Genomic DNA, 18,209 nt, shown 5'->3' with positions numbered 1-18,209 from the left:
TGTGTTGTTGTAGCCTAAGTAGGATACATTTCTTGTCCCTAAGAACTCAAACATGGGAGCTTTTCCGGCGCAGCCTCAAGAGCGCACATGTGTAACTACCTATGATTTCGTTGTCTGATTAACTTTTTTTTCTTTCACTGTGTAAATGTACTGAATATATTCACTGCAGTATTAAGCCTATCATTGAGCTTATAAATTATTGTCTAATATGCTTACGCTTTTACTTAGGCTATAGGTTAAATCTCAAGCCGGTCTCTGTTCTGTTGCACAATTAAGCACCTGGCCTCTCCACTGCCACGGTTATTCCTCTTAAATCTTGTGGAGTCCCAGGAAAAGCCAGATTACAAAAGCTTGTTGGACACTTAATTCAAACTTTTTTCTTTAGCCTACTAATAGCCTATTGGAGGAGAGATGCACGTTTGCTCTTGCTTGCTGAATGTAATATAGGCTACAGTACTAAGAACGGGCGGGGTGTTGGAAAGGAGAAGCCCACATTTTCCTATAGTAGGCCTATCTTAACACTGGGATACATCCTGACGAAATAAACCATATGAGTGGCCTGCTAAGGTACATTGCTGGTTCTTCTAAACTGTTGAGAATAAACCCAAACTGATCCTAATGGTTGCATAACCAGGCCTAGGCTGTGGGTATATGCAGTTATTTCGGCATGAAACTAAATAGGACGTTTGAGCTGTTAAAATTCGCCTACATCACTGTAGTTTACAACCTATGGACAATAAATGTGTATTCCCTTGATAACAATAATACATTCCTTGTTGCACTGTGTTGTCGTAGCCCAGGTATAATAATTGTCTGGTTTAAAAACGTAGACCTATGCCTAATCAAAAGTGGAACTTTGCGTGCCCGGCACAGCCTTGAGGAACGCAGTACAGATTTGCCATTTCGTCATCTGTTAACTTTTTTTTCTTGCACTTTGACGGGTAAATATTTAGCTTATAGTCCTAATATTTAGCGAATGGCCAAATATTCATTAACGAATAGCCTAATATCTAGCTAATATTTAGCTTCTTACCTCGGCTACACATCACAAGCCTCTCTCTTCCAGCGGTTCCTGTGCAGTTATTCCTGTGCGCAACAGGCTATAGGCTACAAACCCTCTCCACAATAGGCCATTCCTCTTATTGTGAAATCCCAGGAAAGCTATAGGCTGCAAAAGCTGGAGGCCATTTATTTTGATACTTTTTTTAATACTAAGCCTAATAGCCTATTCGGGGAAAGAAGCAGGCTTGTATTTACTAATTGACGAATGTAAAACAGGCCTACAGCATAGAAAATCAATTTCGGGGAGGAGAGAAAGTTCATTGGTGTGATCACTTTTGGCCGGTTATGATAACATTGTTGCACTGATGCATCACAAATAGTTGCACAGGACATAGCCTAGATGAGCACAGAAAAAAATACCCAAAGGAATAGAAAACCAATAGAAAAATGGAAATCACTTGTAAACCACTTGAGCAATGAGGCAATGACATGCCTTAAAATATGTGCAGGCTAAAGGGCGTTTGTTGTTGAATTGCTACATTTAAATACAAGTTGCTATGTTAGTTTTCATTAGGGTTACATGTACATTGAATTATTATTTGCAGTTGTCACTATGACCATGAACACACCCTGAAAACACTGAATGGTCTGAACCAGTATCTGTGCCTTAGTGACGTCTTGTGGTACCACCTTATTAATAGGCAGCTGTGCAATAGGATATGTTGATCAGTTGATTGACAGGTGCAGGACTGTAAAACGATAAACTTCCTGTGGATGCTCACCAACGTTTTATAGTTATGTAGCCTAGTTGATCATTATAGTTATCGTTATAGGCTTGGTGGATGGCCCTTAACTCTTACACAACACAACTAACGTAATTATCACAACATAACTACCTGTTGTAATGAATACTCATGGATAAAAAGGTGTAGATTCACACGCAGAGCGAGGCAGGTGATTATTTAGCCTTCGCAGAAATCAGGAATCGTGGTCACAGGCAGACAATGGTCATACACAGGTAGGCAAACAGGCAGGTGAATCAAAACTAGGACTGAAGGCTATAACTGGTTCTCACAAACGAGCTAGGAAAAGGCTTAGTGGAGTCAAAACGAACAATACATCACAAAGGCACAAACAGAAAGAACTGAACTAAATGAGCTGATGAGACCAGGTAAGTAACTAACACAGGTGAAATCAATGAACAAAAATAAAAGACAGAGCTACGTTGAAGAACACAACGAAACAGAACACAAGGTTGACTAAGAAAATAAATACACAACCTTACACTTGTAGGTCTAGCACCTTTAGCGAACTTGAATGAAATACATATACAATTAACACTTACACTTGTTTACTTGACTTTTACACTCTATAAATTGAATCGTTCAAATAATTTACTCTAGCAAATTTACCACGGGTGTACTGCAGTAGGTAAGTAAAGCGGAAGTCAAATCCATCACTTCCGTTTTTTGGCTTTGCCCATAGCACCTTTCAAAATGAGGTGTATAGTCCAGACAAAAATTTGGTTGTTAGTAATTTTGGTCATGTTGCTATAGACACGACCCTAGTCATTAACATTTACATTTCAGTCATTTAGCAGACACTCTTATCCAGAGTGACTTTTCATACATATTTTTTTTCTTCCATACTGGTCCCCCGTGGGAATGAAACCCACAACCCTGGCGTTGCAAACACCATGCTCTACCAACTGAGCCCCCTTAATTATGTTGGCATAGTTGCTATGCAAAAGGACTGGTCTTCAGATCTAAACAAAATGGTTGCTATGCGGGCTGGAAAACATGTCTTGTTATTTGCTAGTGTAACCGATTTGAAATGGCTAGCTAGTTAGCGGTGTGCGAGCTAATAGCATTTCAATTGGTGACATCACTCGCTCTGAGACCTTGAAGTAGTTGTTCCCCTTGCTCTGGAAGGGCTGAGGCTTTTGTGGAGCGATGGGTAATGACGCTTTATGGGGGGCAGTTGTTGATGTGTGCAGAGGGTCCCTGGTTCGAGGCCCAGGTAGGGGCGAGGAGAGGGACGGAAGCTATACTGTTACATTGATGCTGTTGACCCGGATCACTGGTTGCTGCGGAAAACGAGGAGGTCAAAAGGGGGGTGAGTGTAACCGATGTGAAATAGCTAGCTAGTTAGCGGTGGTGCGCACTAATAGCGTTTCAATTGGTGACGTCACTCGCTCTGAGACCTTGAAGTAGTTGTTCCCCTTGCTCTACAAGGGCCTCTACTTTTGTGGAGCGATGGGTAACGATGCTTCGAGGGTGGCTGTTGTCGATGTGTGCAGAGGGTCCCCGGTTCGAGCCCAGGTAGGGGTGAGGACAGGGACGGAAGCTATGCTGTTACACTAGCTAACTTGGCAACTGCAGCTAACTCATTCACTCACGTCAAACTTTTAACCTGGAATGACAGTACACTTGCTGCATTTTCGTTTGTTTGAGCTTCTTTTCTATTGGTATTTACTTGGATTTGATTTCGACTGGCTCAGAAAAAAAAAAGTTGTCTGGTCTGGGCACCATTCACTCTATGTACAGTACTAGCTACAGAAATCGAAATTCAAAAGTGAAACATTGTTTCCGAGGCAGGCAGACAGCTAGGCTTATATTAACCATGCTGTACCAAACTTAATGCTAAGCTGGAAGCAAGGGGAAATAATGTGAGTGTTGAGATAAATACAAGAGATGATTCGGACAGTAAAATTACCATGATTTTTTTTTTTATGGAGGTGCAGTGTTCATTTTCAGATGGAATTGTTAGCAAGCATAGGAGTGTCTGTGATGATGACCAATACAGCACGCCTTGGAACGCTGATCGTCCAATCCATCCAGGATCCAAACAAGCAGTTTTATAATGGACAATTTACACATGGCTGCTCATTCATAAAACTTGCCATCCTTTAGGTCGTTACCTAGCAACGCACTACATTTTACATTTTAGTCATTTAGCAGACGCTCTTATCCAGAGCGACTTACAGTAGTGAATGCATACATTTCATACATTTTTTTCTCTCCGTACTGGTCCCCCGTGGGAAACGAACTCACAACCCTGGCGTTGCAAACACCATGCTCTACCAACTGAGCCAAAAGTGGCATTATTAAAGTGACTAGTGTTCCATTTATACGTTTCACCAAATTCGAGTGGCTTACCTTAAACAAGTGATTTTCTTAACCACATTCTTTTAAAGGACTTGTTTTACATAGTTATTTTGGTCACTGAGCTTAATGTTAATTTTCAGACATTTTCAAATATTAAAATGTGGAGTCCACGCTGATTTTGTAGTGACCTATCACTTTACATGAGCTAAGGGAAAATACCTACGGGCAGGCACTCGGCTTTTTCGCAAAAAGAAAAGTAACCATCCCAAAATAATCATCCCAATGATATGACAAAGTTCTAATGAGGAAATACTGTGGTTTAACACTGCTTAAAAAAACTGAAATCTCTTACTGTCAACCTAACCAAATATGGTTTCGAATGACGATACACTACATGGTCAAAAGTATGTGGACACCTGCCCGTTGAACATCTCATTCCAAAATCCCGTTCTGTGAGCTTGTGTGGCCTACTACTTCGCGGCTGAGCCGTTGTTGCTCCTAGATGTTTCCACTTCACAATAACAGCATTTACAGTTGACCGGGGCAGCTCTAGCATGGCAGAAATATGACAAACTGACTTTTTGGATAGGTGGCATCCTATGACGGTGCCACGTTGAAAGTCACTGAGCTCTTCAGTATGGGCCATTCTACTGACAATGTTTGTCTATGGAGATTGCATGGCTGTGTGCTCGATTTTATACCAGTCAGCAACGGGTGCGGCTGAAAAAGCAGAATTCACAAATTTAAAGGGGTGTCCACATAGTGTATGTAGTAATTGCTTCTCCAATAGAAATCCCCGATCACGCTTGTAGGCGATGTGATGGCGACGTTGGCTAGCTAAGCTCATGCACAGAAACGCGTCACCAGGTCTAACGGTCGTCTCACACCGAACTGGGCATGTGCATTTCGTCAAATCAAAGGCGCTCCTTCGATATAAAGTTGTTTTTGATGAAAATGAAAACGTGACAGTTTGTCACGTTCAAGAGGTTGGCGTAATAACATGCACAGCTACTTAAGACATTGGGGCGAATCTAGGTTGTGGCTTTAGATGTAGACTATTTATTTTACAAATAAACCCCGGTCTGGTCTGCTGAATCTACATCACAAGCATTCCAGGAAGTCTCGCGATGTTGGGCAACTGGGTTTAGAAACCTAACCGCAAAACGTCTAGCCCTGCTGTTGCCAGGCAACCAAACTGAAAGGTTTATGAATTTATATTTTTTAATTTAACCTTTATTTAACTAGGGAAGTCAGTTAAGAACAAATTCTTATTTACAATGACGGCCTAGGAACAGTGGGTTAACTGCCTTGTTCAGGGGCAGAACGACAGATTTTTACCTTGTCAGCTCGGGGATTCAATCTAGCAACCTTCAGTTACTGGCCCAACGCTCTAACCACTAGGCTACCTGCCTTCACAGGTTAACAACAACACTAAACACCACGAATCACTGATTAGTGTTATCAATAAGAAAACTATTATGAAACGATATGAATGATTAGGCCACACCTTGACAACCCATGACATTTCTCTTGGATCTGAAGGATGTGGTAAAGGGTTCAGTCAACAAAGGAAGACTCCATGCTCTCATATCAAAATTCCTTCTGAAGCAGCAAGCATTCCAGGCCTCCCCCTTAGTTTTCCACCTTAAACAGACTTTGGTAATCTACAGGTGTGTAGAGATAATCCCAGGTGTAGCTAAAGTATTGTCGTGTCTTTGGCATCATTAAAACTGAAGACATATTTATCAAATAACTCTGTAATTATTATTACGCGATTAAACTGATTAATCGTGTAACTGTAATTAACTAGGAAGTCGGGGCACCAAGGAAAATATTCAGATTAAAGTTATAATTTTCCTAATATAACTTTCAGATATCATAATATCTGATCTATGAGTCTTCTGATTAATGATGTATTCGTTTACCTCGTCAGTCTCATTCCAAACGTTGTAAATTGTTGGTTAACTGCACGAACCCAGTCTTCACTATGAGTCATCCATACATCAATCGTCTTAAAATCATTTACTTACTAACTAAGTAATTCACAGAAAATGATAGAGGAATGTGCCCTAGTGGGCTAAACCGGCATGGCGGCTTGTTAGACAAAAGGGTTGATAATTATAACAATTGAAATGCTAATCCTTTGCACATAAACACTCACTCATTCGGGAACAATTGCAATCAATATATATATTTACGCTCAGTGTGTCGTCGGGATCTTTGTTGAAAAGTTCGTTCTGTTGGAGAGTTTGTCCTCGCGTTCTCTAGCTCTCCATCTCTCTCTCTGTTAGAATGGATATTTCAAAGTGACATTCATTAATGTCATTATAGGACAGATGTTTCGTCGGTCTTCGCGTTCAATGATACCGAATTCCTAGCAGCAGTCTAGTAATTAATATCAAAGACTTGTTCTTATTCTGTCGGTATCGATAGTCTAAAAGTTTAACCACGTGGTATGGTCAAAGTTCAGAAAGAGGAATGCATGGTCAAACCTTGGCCCTCTCGTTATCGAGGTAAGCTGGTCTGGTGATAGAAACCCTGGGTGGGGGTTATATTCGGAATAACAGAAAAGGGCTGTCTCATGACGCCAGGTCCCATCTGTTCATGGGGGCGTGCCGATGACTTGGTGAAACTTTAAACAGAAATACAATTCTCGCAAATTAACATCTTACAAGCATCCCAACATATTCCAAATAGCTTTATCCTTATTCATTCATTTTATACAACCATTAGATGTAAGTCTCACAACTGAGGCTATTATATAAACAGCGCTATGGTAATGTGGCCGTATTGTCTCTCATGAGCTTCACAAAATTGTACCAAACGGACCAGTCCGTAGCTGGATTCTTCACCGATCTTTTATACCTTCTCCAGAACATAAATGTCGTTCAGTTCTCCAGTCCTGTGAGGTGGAAGAACTCCTTGGTTCTTTCTATGAAACCCACTCTGTCTCCATACTGTGGCCATGAGGCAGGACATTCTCTTTAGGAATTTACGACCGCTCTCACAGAGCCTGGGTGTGGGAGACAGAGGTAGGGGGATGGTGCATAGAAAACCCAAAGAGGGCAACGTCATGACAGTATGATGGCTGTTTTCACAGAGCAAGAGTAACTGCTGCCTTCAGCAAGCATGCCATTGCCAAACACCACCAGGCAGGTATCCACTCAGCAGTTACCAACAGACACCAACATTCAAACACACACAGACAGAAACACAGATACAAACATAGAAGGACTATTTCCGATATCCACACTGGCATACTACTTGAATGAAGCAATGTATTGGGCATGCATTCTAAGTGGTATGCTAGTATGGACATTGGAACTTAACCATACCCTCTCTCTTCATACAAAGGATGTTATTCATAGTAATACACAATTTACATCTTGTATATGTTGAGCAGATGAGGTGTAATGTAATCACTAGAAGAAGACTATGTGAATAACATTAACTATGTATGAAGTACTACTACTACTTTTACAAATGCACTGTCCAGCCATGCAATTTATAAACTTGATCTCCACTGTAAAAAGCATCTAGACATTTTCTCTGACATTTGCAACATTGTTCAAAAGTGAAACATTGTTGGAAGTCCGGAGGAGACAGAGAGCCAGCTTTTCACAGTCAGTCGAAATCGTGAATCAGCATAATTTTTATGGATATATACAAAGACATTTCAATAGAAAAAAAGGCAAAACAAAATGCAGCTAGTTTGCTGTCTTTCTAGCTTCAGTCTGAAGTGATTGTGTTAGCTGTGTTGTTGGCTAGCTAGCAGGGGGGAAGTTCATAGCAACCATTTTTGTTTACCATAGCAACCTGCAAAGTTCTGGAACTATCAACCAGCCTTGGTTAGTTTTGCTTTACATGGCATTCAATATTAATAGAACTAACGACCAGAGAATACCTACGATTGCACTGGACAGCAAGTGTTAGTGAATGTAGCATCACATTTGTTGAAAAATGTATAGTTTGAGAAAGAACCTTGCTTTTTAACGCTGGTAGCCCGTTGTGATAAAAATGCCATCACACATGGCCTCTCATGTATTATTGCATAATTAATATGTTCACGATTAAAGTGTTATATAATATATTCTACATCACAAAGAAACAGTCATATTTCTCCAGACGTGTTTGGCTGGGCAAGGTCGAAAACACACACTTGGTAAATCAGGTCATAAAGAGATTAAATTAATTATTCATATAACCCAAAATGCTGTGTCTGAACACTGGAGGTGACTGCTGAACTTATGGGCCATTTGTCTTCTTGTTGAGGCATTAAAGCATATTAGCATATGATTGTAATTTCACACAATGTCAGGAGCCAACCAAGAGCGACAGCAGAGACAAGATAAGAATTAGCCTTGCCCTCTTAAGGAAGATTTCAAACTGGCTGTTCTGACAATATGGCAATGCTACTTTGCTTATCACTATTTGAATTGCATACAACCGAACTATGCATTGCCAGTTAGACATAAATTGTCTTTCCAAAATGTGCCAGAAATAATGTTAAGCATGAGCTTAAGAATTCTGTGACACAAAACAGCAAAAATTGCAGGTGCTGTTTGCTATTTGTGGTCCTGTTATTGATACTTTGCTATGAATGGACAGAGTGCCTAAAGGGGCAGGTAGTGTGTCAGCCGTGTGGATCCATATTGGAAATCATTTCTGTACTTGTTTCCTCAAGCTCTCTGCCCATCAACAATAGACCTATGGCTATTTAGATTTGAGACCGATTGCCTTCGCACTCATGTACACTGCTCAAAAAAATAAAGGGAACACTAAAATAACACATCCTAGATCTGTAATGTCCTTAAAACAAGTCAAAATGAGGCTCAGTAGTGTGTGTGGCCTCAGGCTACCTCTGGCGAGCACATGGAGGGCTGTGCGGCCCACCGAAGAAATGCCACCCCACACCATGACTGACCCACCGCCAAACCGGTCATGCTGGAGGATGTTGCAGGCAGCAGAACGTTCTCCACGGCGTCTCCAGACTGTCACGTCTGTCACATGTGCTCAGTGTGAACCTGCTTTCATCTGTGAAGAGCACAGGGCGCCAGTGGCGAATTTGCCAATCTTGGTGTTCTCTGGCAAATGCCAAACGTCCTGCACGGTGTTGGGCTGTAAGCACAACCCCCACCTGTGGACGTCGGGCCCTCATACCACCCTCATGGAGTCTGTTTCTGACCGTTTGAGCAGACACATGCACATTTCTGGCCTGCTGGAGGTCATTTTGCAGGGCTCTGGCAGTGCTCCTCCTGCTCCTCCTTGCACAAAGGCGGAGGTAGCGGTCCTGCTGCTAGGTTGTTGCCCTCCTACGGCCTCCTCCACGTCTCCTGATGTACTGGCCTGTCTCCTGGTAGTGCCTCCATGCTCTGGACACTACGCTGACAGACACAGCAAACCTTCTTGCCACAGCTCGCATTGATGTGCCATCCTGGATGAGCTGCACTACCTGAGCCACTTGTGTGGGTTGTAGACTCCGTCTCATGCTACCACTAGAGTGAAAGCACCGCCAGCATTCAAAAGTGACCAAAACATCAGCCAGGGAGCATAGGAACTGAGAAGTGGTCTGTGGTTACCACCTGCAGAACCACTCCTTTATTGGGGGTGTCTTGCTAATTGCCTATAATTTCCACCTGTTGTCTATTCCATTTGCACAACAGCATGTGAAATTTATTGTCAATCAGTGTTGCTTCCTATGTGGACAGTTTGATTTCACAGAAGTGTGATTGACTTGGAGTTACATTGTGTTGTTTAAGCGTTCCCTTAATTTTTTTGAGCAGTATATTTGGGCATGTTCAATATAAAAGCAAACACGTCTCTTTTATAAACTTTGTCAGGTTACAAAGAGTGTCTGAAAACGTAATAACATAAGAATAGAAGGTGAAAACCCTACAGAGGATAAGAGTGTGTAAGCAGTGTGTACATTGGTAAAGGGAGCTTTTTTGCCAGATATCTATAGAGAACTGACTGTGCAGTAGGAAGTGGTGACAAAGCATTTTTGATGAGAGAATTAGACATGCTTAAGTTGTTTCTTGAGTGTGTGTGTGTGTCTTTCTTTCTTCCCCCACAATAATTCCAAAAAGCACACTCCAAGCAGATTATTTTGTGAAAAATAAACTACTGCAGTTATCGTCTAAACACAACTATATGCATACAAATATATACATGCACAGCATCCTTTGAATATTATCAATGAAATCATTATAGAGTCTCCTCTTCATCCTTCCTCTCCAATAACCTCCTTCCACTAATTTACTGTAGGCCCAGTCGTAATGGACTGCACTCTCCACTGTGTATGTTCAAGTATGGTGTACTAACTGCAGGCACAGTGCTGCAGTAAATAACGGCTAAACGCTGATCAGATTGAAAAGAAGCCTTTTAACGATGCGTGCCATCACACAACATGGACTGCTATATTTCTATATAACGTATGAAATCTTTGTCACAGAGCACTTTAACGTTCCATGGATAAAGCCAGTAAAAGCATGCCTATGGTGACAGTAGTCCCTGAAATAAACTACTTTAGAGACCTTGAGAGGGAGAGCAGGGTGGAGTGGAAAAGAGTGACCCATCCTATCCTCCTCAGGCCATCACAGACGGCTATCTCATGGCATGTGTGTGTTCCAAGGGGAAACTTCCTGCCATTTCTGACAGTGTCATCTATATTTACTAGAGGACTTTGTCCCCATCATAGCTTCCCCCTCATACACCTCAAATGTCCCTAAAGCAATCTTTCTTGAAAAGCTTTATTGTATACTTAGTTACATTGTATTATGAGGATGTCTCTGGAAGTTGGTCCTTTTGATGTTTTAACAGTGACACCCATGGAGAAATGCATATCTAAAGACATGCCAAACCCTGAGCCTGTGGTATTTTCACAGAATGTAGATTTATCAAAACACATTCATGTCTGAGTACACTTGTACCTCACATGCAAATATGAAATTAAGAGAAAACAATGGTGTCCTCTGTTATTTATTTTTATAGCAACACATATAAAAGGCATTGTTATTCAAGGTTTTTCCAAGGTTAATTCTGCATAGATTTGGAAACTAAATAAATTCAAGTCAATCGTGTATCGGCCTGCAATGTAGCCCGGGGTGCATACTGCCTTGTGTGCAGTGATTATAAACATTATTATGAATCCTGTTGTTTTGGTAAAGGCTCTAATCAACAGAATGCACAGTGGGTGTATAAAGGTTTGTCACTGAAGCTGATCAAGACAATGACAGGGGAATGAACACAGTTTTTGAAAGCCTCTCCCCCTCTCTCCCTCTCTCTTTTCATCTAGGACGCCAGCTATGATCGGCTGCTCCTTTGTGGTGGACAGAAAATACTTTGGTGAGATCGGCCTCCTTGATCCAGGCATGGAAGTCTATGGAGGCGAGAACATTGAGCTTGGCATGCGGGTGAGTACAACAACACTGATTCATTCTGCTTATCAAATACATCCACATTCCTTTCCTATACTCAAATGGAGACATTTATTTTTGAGAAGTTACAACATGAAGGTATTACATCATAACCACACAAACAAAGTGGTTAGAAATGCCATTAGAAAAGTTGGGGTTGTTAATGAGTCTATTCAGCTAAAGCTGGTGGGTTTGGGTTCTGATTGCTTGGTGGAAAGGAGAGGTTAGTGTGCTGGAACACAATAGCAGTCATTACAAATCCAATATTAGGTACAGTAGTGCCGGATCACTTAGAAGTCACTGGTGAAATTATTTATGAAATATATTTTCCCGTCTTTGGAATGGCTCATGATTAAGTTTCCTTATTTTTTGTAGCTTAAGGGTTACAGCTTAAGATTCAATACCCAGAGGCATCAACAGAGAGATGTTTAAACTCTGCAAAGTCAAAAAGTTTCTCAGATGGGAGCGAAAACCCTTAATGCAAATAAATATTCAGTCAACCCAAAGGCCTTAAAGCCCTATACTGAAAATGTAAAAATCTTTGCAGCTGATTTTAGTTGAATTTAACGCTTCATGCGGCTTGGTTGAAGAATTGGTAGCGTTTAAATTCAGAAAACGTTTCTCCTCAGCCAAGTGGAAGCACTCTGAATCTAAACTCACTCTGTGCTTATTGAAATGAGAAATGCTTGAAAGATCTTTCTTCATTTAATGTCATCACTTTCATTTCAAAATCTTCAGAATGCTTGAATGGTGCTTCAGAAGGGTTTCTGTAGCCTTTGAAAACTGACTCCAGAGGTGAGAGGATAGATCCTGGTTGGTGTATTGATAACTCAACCCCTCAGATGAACCTGAAGGCAGTGTTATAGTAGCTAATGACCGTGTCAGAGTCCTCATCATTTCAAGTGGACTAGCATAACATATCCTCATCAATAGCAAGGTTTCCCCCCCTCCCGAATAGTAAGAGGCATTCAGACAATAATATGTTCTCCATGTCTCATTATGCAGTAAATGTTTGTTTCAGGTTTAATTCCAGTGAACAGTCACCTTCCTCATTGCTCCTAATGGTTATTTCAGTATTCGGTGTGCCATCCCGAAATTCAGTCTTCAAGGTTAACTGTGTTATGTTATTCACCGGACCTGTCTTTACGCAGCAAACCATGCCACTGAGTGGTGGGTTCATAGGGTAGGAGATTCATTCAGACGAGGCCACTAAGTAGAGTGTTATAACAAACCCACTGGAGTGTGTGTTCTATACTGATGTACTCCACTTTCTTATTCTGCTCAGTTGGATGACTTGTGTCAGGTCTGACATTTGCACTGTGCTTACATAAAGTAATTGCACTCTCCTTGAGTCATGTAATAATAACTTAACACCAATGTCACAAACATCGGCATAACAGTCTCTCTTTGTCTTTCACCATAAAACCTACACAAACAGTATTTTTATTTCAAACCTTTTCTTTAGTTCTGTAATTGTGTGAAGAAAATAAAATACATTATTATTAAACAAACAGGCTATTGATTTAATATACTGTTGAAGTCGGAAGTTTACATACACTTTAGCCAAATACATTTAAACTCAGTTTCTCACAATTCCTGACATTTAATCTAAGTAAAAAGTCCCTGTCTTAGGTCAGTTAGGATCACTTTATTTTAAGAATGGGAAATGTCAGAATAGTAGTAGAGAGAATGATTTATTTCAGCTTCTATTTCTTTCATCACATTCCTACTACTATATAATATATATATATATATATATATATATATATATATATATATATATATATATATATATATATATATATATATATATGTATGTGTATGTATATATGTATGTGTATGTATATATGTATATGTGTGTATATATATATAATGTATGTATGTGTATATATATATATATGTATGTATGTATGTATGTATGTATGTATATATGTATATATGTATGTATGTATGTATGTATGTATGTATGTATGTATGTATATATATATACACTATATAATCTACTCAACAAATTGGATGCAGTCTATCACAGTGCCATCCGTTTTGTCACCAAAGCCCCATACACTATCCACCACTCCAACCTGTACGCTCTCGTTGGTTGGCCCTCGCTTCATACTCGTTGCCAAACCCACTGGCTACAGGTTATCTACAAGTCTCTACCAGGTAAAGCCCTGGCTTATCTCAGCTCACTGGTCACCATAGCAGCACCCACTCGTAGCACGCGCTCCAGCAGGTATATCTCACTGGTCACCCCCAAAGCCAATTCCTCCTTTGGCCGCCTCTCCTTCCAGTTCTCTGCTGCCAATGACTGGAACGAACTACAAAAATCTCTGAAACTGGAAACACTTATCTCCCTCACTAGCTTTAAGCACCAGCTGTCAGAGCAGCTCACAGATCACTGCACCTGTACAAAGCCCATCTATAAATAGCCCAAACAACTACCTCTTCCCCTACTGTATTTATTTATTTAGCTCCTTTGCACCCCTACTTTGCACACTCATCTACTGTCAAATCTACCATTCCAGTGTTTTAATTGCTATACTGTATTTACTTCGCCACCATGGGCTATTTATTACCTTTACCTCCCTTATCTCACCTCATTTGCTCACATTGTATATAGACTTATTTTTCTACTGTTGTCACGGCTGTTTAAAGGATTGGACCAAGGCGCAGCGTATTTGTAATTCCACATCTTTATTAAACTGCGAAACTAAATGCAATACACCAAATACTTGAAATAACAAGAAAAACAACAAACCGTGACGCAGATAGAAAACACATTACTCAAAATGAATCACCCACAAAAACAGGTGGGACAAACATCAACTTAAATATGACCTCCAATTAGAGACAACGACAACTGGCTGCCTCTAATTGGAGATCATACCAAACAAAACCAACATAGAAATACCAAACTAGAAACTGAACATAGAAATACAAAACATAGACAAACACCCCCTGTCATGCCCTGACCTACTCTACCAAAGAAAATAACAACTTACTATTGTCAGGACGTGACAACTGTATTATTGACTGTATGTTTGTTTTACTCCATGTGTAACTCTGTGTTGTTATGTGTCAAACTGCTTTGCTTTATCTTGGCCAGGTCGAAGTTGTAAATGAGAACTTGTTCTCAACTTGCCTACCTGGTTAAATAAAGGTGAAATAAAAATAAAATAAAAATATATAAAAAATTCCCAGTGGGTCAGAAGTTTACATACACTCAATTAGTATTTGGTAGCATTGCCTTTAAATTGTTTAACTTGGGTCAAAGGTTTCGGGTAGCCTTCCACAACCTTCCCATGATAAGTTGGGTGAATTTTGGCCCATTCCACCTGACAGAGCTGGTGTAACTGAGTCAGGTTTGTAGGCCTCCTTGCTCGCACATGCTTTTCAGTTCTGCCCACAAATTTTCTATAGGTTTGAGGTCAGGGCTTTGTGGTGGTCATTAAAATACCTTGACTTTGTTGTCTTTAAGCCATTTTGCCACAACTTTGGAAGTATGCTTGGGGTCATTGTCCATTTGGAAGACCCATTTGCGACCAAGCTTTAACATCCTGCCTGATGTCAAGAGATGTTGCTTCAATATATCCACATAACTGTCCTTCCTCATGATGCCATCTATTTTGTGAAGTGCACCAGTCTCTCCTGCAGCAAAGCACCCCCACAACATGATCCTGCCACCCCCGTGCTTCACGGTTGGGATGGTGTTCTTCAGCTTGCAAGTCTCCCCTTTTTCCTCCAAACATAACAATGGTCATTATGGCCAAACAGTTCTATTTTTATTCAATCAGACCAGAGGACATTTCTCCAAAAAGTACGATCTTTGTCCCCATGTGCAGTTGCAAACCGTAGTCTGGCTTTTTTATGGCGGTTTTGGAGCAGTGGCTTCTTCCTTGCTGAGCGGCCTTTCAGGTTATGTCGATATAGGACTTGTTTTACTGTGGATATAGATACTTTTGTACCGGTTTACTCCAGCATCTTCACTAGGTCCTTTGCTGTTGTTCTGGGAAGGATTTCCACTTTTCGCACCAAAGTATGTTCATCTCTAGGAGACAGACCGCGTCTCCTTCCTGAGTGGTATGATGGCTACGTGGTCCTATGGTGTTTACACTTGCGTACTATTGTTTGTACAGATGAACGTGGTACATTCAGGTATTTGGAAATTGCTCCCAAGGATGAACCAGACTTGTGGAGGTCTACAATGTTGGCTGATTTCTTTTGATTTTCCCATGATGTCAAGCAAAGAGGCACTGAGTTTGAAGGTAGGCCTTGAAATATATCCACAGGTACACCTCCAATTGACTCAAATTATGTCAATTAGCCTATCAGAAGCTTCTAAAGCCATGACATCATTTTCTGGAATGTTCCAAGCTGTTTAAAGGCATCGTCACTTTAGTGTTTGTTAACTTCTGACCCACTGGAATTGTGATACAGTGAATTGTAAGTGAAATAATCTGTCTGTAAACAATTGTTTAAAAAATGACTTGTATCATGCACAAACTATCTTTCCTAACCGACTTGTCAAAACTATAGTATGTTAACAAGAAATTTGTGGAATGGTTGAAAAATGAGTTTCAATGACTCCAACCTAAGTGTATGTAAACTTCCGACTTCAGCTGTATACCTGCATGTACAGTACCAGTCAAAAGTTTGGACACACCTACTCATTCCAGGGTTTTTCTTTATTTTTATAATTTTCTACATTGTATAATAATTTTGAAGACATCAAAACTATGTAATGACACATATGGAATCATGTAGTACCCAAAAAAGTGTTAAACAAATAAAAATATATATTTATATTTGAGATTCTTCAAAGTAGCCACGCTTTGCCTTGATGACAGCTTTGCACGCACTTGGTATTCTCTCAACCAATTTCATGAGGTAGTCACCTGGAATGCATTTCAATTAACAGGGGTGCCTTGTTAAAAGTTCATTTGTGGAATTTCTTTCCTCATTAATGTGTTTGAGCCAATCTGTTGTGTTGTGACAAGGTATGGGTGGTATACAGAAGATAGCTCTATTTGGTAAAAGACCAAGTCCATATTATGGCAAGAACAGCTCAAATAATCAAAGAGAAACAACAGTCCATCATTACTTTAAGACATAAAGGTCAGTCAATATGGAACATTTAAAGAACTTTGCAGTCGTAAGAACCATCAAGTGCTATGATGAAACTGGCTCTCATGAGGACCGCAACAGGAAAGGAAGACTCAGAGTTACCTTTGCTGCAGAAGATAAGTTCAGTAGAGTTAACTGCACCTCAGATTGCAGCCCAAATAAATGCTTCACAGAGTTCAAGTAACAGACACATCTCAACATCAATTGTTCAGAGGAGACTGCATGAATCAGGCCTTCATTGTCGAATTGCTGCAAAGAAACCACTACTAAAAGAAACCAATAATAAGAAGAGACTTGCTTGGGCCAAGAAACACGAGCAATGGACATTAGACCGGTGGAAATCTGTCCATTTGGTCTGATGAGTCCAAATTTGAGGTTTTTGGTTCCAACCGCCATGCCTTTGGGAGATGCAGAGTAGGTGAACGGGTGATCTCTGCATGTGTGGTTCCCACCATGAAGCATGTAGGAGGAGGTGTGATGGTGTGGGGGTGCTTTGCTGGTGACACTGTCTGTGATTTATTTGTAATTTAAGGCTTACTTATTAACCAGCATGGCTACCACAGCATTCTGCAGCGATATGCCATCCAATCTGGTTTGCGCTTTCTATCATTTGTTTTTCAAATGGACAATGACCCAAAACATACCTCCAGGCTGTGTAAGGGCTATTTGACCAAGAAGGAGAGTGATGGAGTGCTGCATCAGATGACCTGGCCTCCACAATCACCCAACTTCAACCCAATTGAGATGGTTTGGGATGAGTTTGACCGCAGAGTGAAGGAAAAGCAGCCAACAAGTGCTCAGCATTTGTGGAAACTCCTTCAAGACTGTTGTAAAAGCATTCCTCATGAAGCTGGTAGAGAGACTGCCAAGAGTGTGCAAAGCTGTCATCAAGGCAAAGGGTGGCTAGTTTGAAGAATCTCTAATGTAAATGATATTTTGATTTGTTTAACACTTTTTTGGTTACTACGTGATTCCATATGTTTTATTTCATAGTTTTGATGTCTTCCCTATTATTCTACAATGTAGAACATAGTACAAATAAAGACAAACTCTTGAATGAGAAGGTGTGTCCAAACTTTTGACTGGTACTGAATATGAGTGGCTGAATAACATTCAGCTTTGCTTCACCGCCATACATATTGTATATTCCTTTAACACCTCTTACATCTAGATGTTCCACTAGCGGAACACCTCGCCAATATCCAATGATAGAGCGTGGCGCGAATTACAAACACCTAAAAATCCCAAAACTTCAATTTTTCAAACATATGACTATTTTACACCATTTTAAAGACAAGACTCTCCTTTATCTAACCACATTGTCCGATTTCAAAAAGGCTTTACAACGAAAGCAAAACAATAGATTATGCCAGGAGAGTACCCAGCCAGAAATAATCACACACCCATTTTTCAAGCTAGCATATAATGTCACAAAAACCAAAACCACAGCTAAATGCAGCACTAACCTTTGATGATCTTCATCAGATGACACTCCTAGGACATTGTGTTATACAATACATGCATGTTTTGTTCAATCAAGTTCATATTTTTATCAAAATAC

General features: G+C 40.4%; 1 protein-coding gene across 1 annotated transcript in view; it reads left to right on the top strand.

Moving 5' to 3' along the window:
• The window catches only part of LOC115200330 (polypeptide N-acetylgalactosaminyltransferase 9), a 138,395-nt gene that overhangs the window by 69,784 nt on the left and 50,402 nt on the right, over positions 1-18,209 (top strand). Inside the window, exon 6 of the mRNA XM_029763298.1 lies at positions 11,404-11,521. Coding sequence (XP_029619158.1) covers positions 11,404-11,521 — 118 coding nt within the window. The remainder of the gene's footprint in view (positions 1-11,403; positions 11,522-18,209) is intronic.

Source organism: Salmo trutta, chromosome 9, assembly GCF_901001165.1.
Source record: "Salmo trutta chromosome 9, fSalTru1.1, whole genome shotgun sequence".
NCBI classification, from domain to species: domain Eukaryota; kingdom Metazoa; phylum Chordata; class Actinopteri; order Salmoniformes; family Salmonidae; genus Salmo; species Salmo trutta.
Note: the sequence above shows the minus strand (reverse complement) of the source record. Positions and strands in the feature narration are given on the sequence as shown.